Source organism: Zeus faber (assembly GCF_960531495.2).
Source record: "Zeus faber genome assembly, chromosome: 1".
Lineage (NCBI taxonomy): Eukaryota > Metazoa > Chordata > Actinopteri > Zeiformes > Zeidae > Zeus > Zeus faber.
Window position 1 is genome coordinate 6,391,716 of NC_137193.1, and position 8,446 is coordinate 6,400,161.

The following is an 8,446-nucleotide window of genomic DNA, read 5'->3' on the forward strand; positions in this document are numbered from 1 at the left end:
CTCTACCAGACCAATCCGGGGAACAACATCAGGGTTAGCTAGCTGCTGTATATATGGAACACATACAGTATATACAGTATATATATATATACAGTATATATATGTTAAACCAGTGATTCTCAACAGGTGTCAGAGTATAGACATTAAATAATATATAAAAATAAAAATCTTCTCAGATTGAGGTCCCAGAGACTAAATTTTATCAAATGGGGTCCGTGGCCTAATACATGTCATAATGAGTGTCCTTCAAATGAAAAAGGTTGGGAATCATTGGTTTGAACATTGTTGAAGGTTCTTATCATTATTATTATCACTATTGATGTTCACAGTTGATCAAGCGGCCTCTGGCTTCCTCTCCAGACACTGATCTACGTCTTTGGTGACATGCTGAACTCGGTGGGCGCTGCAGGGAAGGTGTTTGAGTACCTGGACCGAGAGCCCCGGCTGGGCGCCCGGGGCACCCTGTCCCCCGAACGCCTGGCGGGACGTGTGCTGTTCCGGGGCCTCACCTTCTCCTAGCCCTCGCACCCCGACAGAGCGGTGTTGCAGGTGGGTCTCCGGCGGAGCATCCATGTACGTGTCAGCTCTGACTTGTGTAGGAACACAGAACAAAGGAGAGTGGAAGGTTTAGAGACTGGGGAGCCATGACTCGGGACGGGGAAAAGAGTCTTCAGGGCGTCGAGAGCTCAGCCGCGCCTTGGGATCGCCTGGTGGTTCCTAAGGGATGGGAAAAAAGGAGAGAGGGAGCGAGAGATGGAGACTGGGGAGGTGGCATGTGGCGAAAGCTAAGACGCCCGAATGACGGCTGGACCTGACGGGTATATGTATGTAAAGTTGGGAGCAGGTGGGGTTTTAACCCCGTTAAAGTCAAACAGCCACCTTTGCTTTGTTCCTTAGAATCAGAAACCTAAGATCATAAAGGCTCTCACATTCCGTGGCAGAATGAACGTTTCCTTGTGTCAGGACTTGAGATTGGAGCTGAGGCCAGGGAAGATGACGGCCCTGGTGGGACCGTCCAGAGAGGAAAAGAGCACCTGCGCCCGCCTGCTGGAGAGGTTCTACGAGCCGCAGTGCGGGGAGATCCTGCTGGACGGACAGCCGCTGAAATTTATGAGCAGCGCTTCCTGCACAGGAAGGTTGGGACCTGAGCCAAAGAAGGACGTTTCTGCCGCGCGCATCAAACCCAATGTGGGTTCACGCGCAGGATGAACAAATGTAAAAGACAATGTTTTAGTATCGCAGCAACGCTTTGGTCACCTTTGGTCACACTGGATTCCAGATGAAGGAGGAGTTCTATATGACTGTAAGGTTGATGTAGTCATTCACGACTGGAAGCGGAGTTTTAATTTTTTTTTCCTGGCAGACTGAATTACCAGTTGAAATGAAATGAAGTGAATTTGGTGCAAAATCGAATGTGTTCAACCCTCGCATTAGTGTTGACATCAAAAGTTTGGATGAAGCATCGATCGTAGAAGATGTGTAACGGCACGGTGGAACAGAGTGGAACTAACTTCCCCGACACTGATTGATTGATGCTGCCTCGCTGGATGCTCTTTGGAGGATATCCAGGAAACGGCACGCCGAGCCAACGCCCACGACTTCATCAGCCAATTGGAGAGCGGCTACGACACAGGTAGACAATATGACTGCACCTTTAAACACACTGTATGTAGTCTACTTAACTGTCCTTTGTCTTACTGAATGGACATCATCAATTTTAGTGCAATTAATAGAGGTGAACACATCAAGGATGAATTGTGTTTGTACGACACGTTATGTTGTTAAATAGTACTTTAAACTTCTGTTACCTGGGTCAATTAGTATCAAGTACTTTAAATACTTTTACTTGAGCAAAATGTTCAACAGGGATTTCTGCCAGAGTATTGTTTCCGTTGAGTTTTTATACTCCTTTTTGAGTGTAAGATATTAATACTTTTTTCACCACTGAGAAATTGGGGGCACATATAAAAATAAAAATAAACATGTACAAAATTTTCGGGGTGGGGGGGTTCATTTTACTTTCCCAAGCTTTTAGAGATGGAGAAGGTCAAACCACTACTTACCTCTGGAATGATTTGCTCTGATATTGAGGTTGAAACTATATTGTAATTGCTCTTTAACATTGGATTTTGAATACATAGTGAGGTATAAGCAATATTATATACTATTATTTATACTTTGAGATTAATATTGTCCAGGCCTAGAGTGTGTCCAGCCTCTGTGTGTGACTTATGGTTCTGTATCATCCATCCTTCAGAGGTGGGGGAGGGTGGAGGTCAGCTGGCCAACAGTGAGAAGCAGCGGATAGCCATAGCCAGAGCCCTGGTCAGAAAACCTAAAGTCCTCATTCTGGACGAGATCACCAGCTCACTGGACACCGACAGCGAGAACAAGGTTCAAACATTGGTCCACTGTAGTCCAGGGTTGACCATGGTGGTCCATGGTTGACTATGGTGGTCCAGGGTTGACCATGGTGGTCCAGGGTTGACCATGGTGGTCCATGGTTGACTATGGTAGTCCAGGGTTGACCATGGTAGTCCAGGGTTGACCATGGTGGTCCATGGTTGACTATGGTAGTCCAGGGTTGACCATGGTGGTCCAGATTGGTCCGGGGTAGTTGCTAGGCTTGCGCGATCATGGTAAATAAGTGTTCTCTCCTTGGTGCAGGTCCAGCAGGCCCTGACCACCGATCCCGACCAGACCCTGCTGGTCATCGCTCAGCGGCTGAAGACCATGGAGAGGGCACATCACATCGTTGTGATTGGAGGGGGGAAGGTTCAGGAACAAGGGACTGACGCCGAGCTGATGGAACTGAAAGGGACTTACTACAAACTGAGGGAGAAGCTCTTTGCCGAGTGAAGCGCACAGCGATGATCTGTCATCGTGGTGGAGTGATGCCGTGCATTCCACACCGACTCTGCGACTGCAGTGTCCTGTAAATACTGAACATTGTTTGCTCAGTCTTATAGTTTGTAGAACTCGTTTTTCTTCTTTTGACACAACAAGGAAATATTATGATAAGCACCTGCTGCAGGATCCAAAATCATGAATAGCAAGCTTCAGCTTATGGATTTTCTAATGTACTGTAAATGTAGACTAACGAAGTTTCAGAACCTGATGTTGTTATGGAAACCTGTATTTTTTTTGTTATATATGTTATATATATATAACATATATAATAGTTATATTATTAAATCGTTTTTTGTATTAATAAATCATTATTTCCTTAAAGATGCATAGGTTTCGAGTGCACAAATGAAGGACTAAAGGGTAGACAGACAGACAGACAGACAGACAGACAGACAGACAGACAGACAGACAGACAGACAGACAGATGGATGGACGGACAGGCGAACAGACAGACAGATGGACAATATATTTAAGGCGAAAAGTAAATACTAGATTTATAGTTGAGTGATATGCGATCTTATAAGTTCTTAATTGTAATCAAATAAAGACAATAAAGCCTCCATTCCCCTTCCTTCTGACAATCAGGAGCAAAGTCCATCTTGTGCGTCTTCGCGAGATTAGGATATTGTGTTGTTCATGAACATAATCTGTTGCTCCCCACACACTAGGAACAAAACTGTTAAATGTGTGGTGATATGTTGTCAGTCTGGGGTCTCTCACATTTTCAACATCTGTTAAGATTTGTCTTGTCGTGTGGGCCTGGCTCTACTCGTTTAGAAAAATGTTTGTTATTGTTCTAGATGTACAGTAGACCCATAGCACAGAAAAAAACCCACAAAATAAAAGGTAAATATATTTTGTGTTGCCGATTCCGACTCCTTTCTCCGCAGATATGTCATGAATGTATCCTTTGTTTTGTTGTCACTTTTACATTCTCAGGACTATTTCTGGAAACCCTGTTCCATAAACATGGCAGCCGGGCCTCTCTTGGGCCATTCACCCTACGGTTCCGAGTGCACGAGGTGCACGCGGCTCCTAAACCCTAAAATGCCCTACAAGAAATCCGTAACATCGCTGCATAAAAAAAATCCAGCAAAGGCAGTACAGTAGGTGTTCATTTCCACATTGATCTCCTTTATGGAGGAGTTCCGTATATGCCATATGACAATGTTACATCTTCCATTCCCACACACCTCCATTCACAGCTGTACCGGCAATTTACCAGAAATGATCCTAGGTCGAGAGTGACAATAAAACAATAATAACAATAACAATAAAAGAGTGAGAAATGGGAAAAACATAGAATGCAGAGGGTGTTCAAGGGAGCATGTGAGGCAGAAAGATTGAATTCTTTTCATTTTTGGAAGTTATGTTCATGGTAGTAACTGGTTACATCCTAAAGTAACACAAGTAATAGTTGACAGTTTTTAAAATTATTTTTATTCTACATTTCTTTCTATCTATTAAAAAAGGTTTGTGAAGCAGTACGTCTATGTACTTTGAATACATTGTAGTACTATTCATATTGAATGTGTACACACAAACTCTACAGGAATTCTAATTTCTGTGCGTTGTACAAGTCACTTGAATACATTCTGCCGCTCGTACTCCATGGGGGTTGGCTTTTTGTTGTTGTCCCATGAACAATAACCCGCCCTGGAAAGTCCCAGGTGTGTTGTTTGGGCGATGCCTCCTGGAACCCTGCCCGGATCATACCAAAGGCACTATCACGCTATCTGCCACAACATTGTCAAAACACCAACACCCCCTGTCGGCTTGAGAGGCAGTCGAGGAGACATTGGCTGCCATGTTGTGATGTCTAACAATCTACCTAATGGGATGGGGGATTCATCAAAACATGTCTTGGTGCTTTTTGTTCCCCATTTAAGCAACATTATCAGTCATTTGCGTCATAGGACATAGTCTTTCTCCGCACCCTTTGGGAACGTGTTTGGAAAGGCACGATGTCGTCTGAGCAGCTGAGCCGAGTGTTGTTACTGTGTCAGCCTGCATCCTGGAGGAGGCACAAGAGAAAGAGGAAACGCAGATGCTGGTGCCCCGCCCACTTTACACTGAGAGCTTCACGGTGCAGCACAAGATGGCGGACGGTGGAGTCGGACATGTTGCGACGGCAGAAAAGCACGGCCATCAGTCGTCGAGTGACGAGTATGTTAGGGTCCAGTCGCTATGGTTACAGCCAATACTTTCAGTCTCCTTCCCAAGATTCACCTCTTCACCTCCCCTACAGCGTGTGTGTGTGTGTGTGTGTGTGTGTGTGTGTGTGTGTGTGTGTGTGTGTGTGTGTGTGTGTGTGTGTGTGTGTGTGTGTGTGTGCAGTGTTATTGAATAACTCGCTGCCACTCGATGCTGCCAAGCTGGAAAGCAGCCAGGCACCTTCTTGCACTTTCCTTTGGGGCGTTTGGTAACAACTGCTCATGTGACGTGCTGACCGCTGTTGGGCTTTTGGGGAGATGGCTCTGCACACAGTTCATGTGAAAGGCCTTCAAACATGAGCAGAACACAAGAGGTGGGAATAAAACATAGTGGAGGAACAGAACACTGTAATCCAGTGAAATAGATGTGGTTCTATAGACGTGGTTCTTGTGAAATAGTCGAGGTTCTATAGACGTGGTTCTAGTGAAAGAAACGTGGTGGTGGAGGGTGGAGAAGCAGCGCCACCTGAGGCTGCGGGTGGCTCCGTTGTTTTGCCAGAAAACCACGTGACTTATTGGAAACGGTTCTTGTGTTGGTGTTGGCAGGTTTTGGTGCGTCCTGGCCGCCTTGACAAACTTATCTGAATGTTGTGGTCTTCACTGCCATCTAGTGCAGTATACCGAGAATTATTATTATTATTATTATTATATTAATATTATTATTTCATTAATATTTTTATGACTATTATTTTATTATTGTTATAATGTTTTTCTTTTTCTTTATATCTTTATTTGTTATTATTATTATTATTATACTGTTTTATTATTGATACTACTATTATAATACTACTAATTAGAACTGTTGCGAAAATGTTTATTATCGTTATTAAAATAATAATAATAATAATAATAATAATACTAGGAAAAAAATAATATTAATAATAATTAATTATTATTATTATTTATTAATTAATTTATTTTTATTTTTTTAGTTTATTTTTGTATTATTATTATTGTCATTATTTATTATTTCAAGTTAGTCTTTTTATTTTTAATCTTGGCTTTTTTCAGGCCAAAAGTGTCTGGAACACAACAACCATAGCACGCACAGACATGGTTGAAGTCTCGTTAGAACTGATACATTTCAAACGTCTTGTGGTTCACATTTGATAAGTATCGATCTACATTTGGAGCAGAAATTAATAAGAAATTGTGAGTTAATTAACTGTAATTTCATTTGTTTCAGGAGCGGGCCTCGTGTGACATCATCATCATCTGAATTTATTTAAGTCCAAGCTTTGTCTTTTGTAACTCATTCCCCTCCAGCCCCTCACAAGTACGAAATCTAGACAGACGGCTTGAGCCGGGCCTGTGTTTAAAGGAAACTTGGAGAACTGTAACTCGTGCTACGTTTTACAAAACCCCGGAAACTATAAACTTTAAAAGAAGACATTTTCCCACTGCAGGAAGATCTTAGAAACATTGGAGGAACCAACCTTTTCTTTTGTGGCCGCACTGGTCATCCAGGAAAGATCGTACTTCTTTATTCTTAACTCTTATCGTTCTTCAAGTTTATTTAAACTGAACGAAAGAAGAGTGTAGTGCATGTTGATTGGACCCTGTGTATTGATGCCTGCGGCAAAATCTCCACCGTGGTTCCTGTCCCGAAGATGGCCTCTCCTGCCTGCCTGAATGACTACCGTCCGGTGGCCCTCACCTCAGTGGTCATGAATGTTTCGAGAGGCTGATTAAGGATTATATCTCGGCCTCCCTCCCCCGCTCCCTGTACACACACGACTGTGTGGCCAGGTTCAGCTCCAACACCATCATCAAGTTTGCTGACGACACCGTTGTCGTGGGCCTGATCACCGACGGCGATGAGAAGGCCTACCGCGAGGAGGTGGCTGACCAGTCACTCTGGTGCCAGGACAACAGCCTCCACCTGAACGTCAGCAAAACTAAGCAGCTGATTGTTGACTTTAGGCGAGGATTACAATCGAGGACGCTCAAAAACACTGTTAACATGTCACTTTTTCGGCGTGTGACGTCGTCAATGACTTTAACATCACTTTATCATGATGATGCTGTTGATCCCATTCAGTATTTGTAGTATTTTTTGAACTTATTGTGCGTAATCACCAGGTGTCATGACATTTCACTGCATATATGTATGACTGTATGTATATGTTTGTGACAAATAACTTTGTGGACTTGAACTTGAACATGATTATCAAAAACAATAATTTCCAAATCTGTGTCTGCTTGTAATGTTCGCAGTCCTACCACAGGGGATCCTCACTGAGACACTTACGTAAGCCTTACTGTACTCTATCACTTTGCTGGATTGCTGTTGTGTTTGGTGTTACTGTATAGCTGCGTCATACTGTTGCACTAGCTCACGTTATTCACATGCCACCTTAATGCACATATCTGTATATACATAATAGCATAACCCATATTCATTCCCTTTATTTCTATTTTGTACCCCCACCCTGTATTACTTTTGAGTTATTTTATTTTATTCTATATTATTCTCATAACTTACTGCATTACCTTTTAGGAATCAGTTAGTACAAATAAGGTAGCTATTGTGTTCAGTCTCGAACATATTGTGCATTATCCCGGGGTGCGTTGCATTGACATTTCACTGCATATATGTATGGTAGTATGTATATGTATGTGACAAATACATTTCTTGAATCTTGAATACACATACATACAAACATATACAATAGTAATAATAATAATGATTATTATTATTATAAGTAATAATAATAATGATTATTATTATTATTATTATTATTATTATTATTATTATTATTATCATCATTATCATTATTATTATTATTATTTTGACCAATAATTGCGTGGTTGGAAGACACAATGTGTGCAGGTTGGCAGGTCTGTTATTATAAAGTAGTCCAGGTTTGAAAAGTACTGTATTATATAAGTAAAGACGTTTTTGATCAGGACCTGGTTTGCAGTGGTCCGTGTGTAATAAAAATTCAGAGGGATTTGAACGCACCGTGAAAGAGGCCGCTGCTGATTGGCTGCCGCCTCCAGCCTCCTCCTTCCGTGTGTCAGTGTTGACGTTTCACCTCCGTCCTGCGTCGTTACAGTTTGAGCAGCGCACTCTGAGACGCACGTACCCGATTTATACACGACCCCTGTGAAAGGTGAACTTAAAAACATGTCTTTTCATATCAAAACACAGGCAAGACAACACGGCTCGGTTGGTGTGTGTTTATTTAGAGATCCGTTTGAAACGAGAGGGAGTTTGAAGGAGGCTGCACAGCGCCCTCTAGTGCAGCAGCTTGGTATGTAGCTGCTGACGTACTGATCCATCTTGGTTTTAGAGGAACAACAACGGCACTAAAACACTA

The 8,446-nt window shown here is 42.6% G+C and overlaps 2 protein-coding genes across 2 annotated transcripts in view; both read left to right on the forward strand.

Annotated features, from left to right (window-relative positions):
* The window catches only part of LOC307231343 (antigen peptide transporter 2-like), a gene marked incomplete at its 5' end in the record, with an annotated part of 131,336 nt that overhangs the window by 5,904 nt on the left and 116,986 nt on the right, over positions 1–8,446 (forward strand). The gene's annotated exons all lie outside the window — the stretch shown is intronic.
* LOC307237897 (ABC-type oligopeptide transporter ABCB9-like) lies at positions 645–3,666 on the forward strand (the record flags this gene model as incomplete). Its single annotated transcript, XM_080010695.1, has 5 exons — positions 645–710; positions 964–1,188; positions 1,543–1,633; positions 2,258–2,394; positions 2,668–3,666. The coding sequence occupies 5 exons, from the start codon at positions 645–647 to the stop codon at positions 2,857–2,859; spliced, it is 711 nt and encodes a 236-aa protein (XP_079866821.1). The 3' UTR covers positions 2,860–3,666.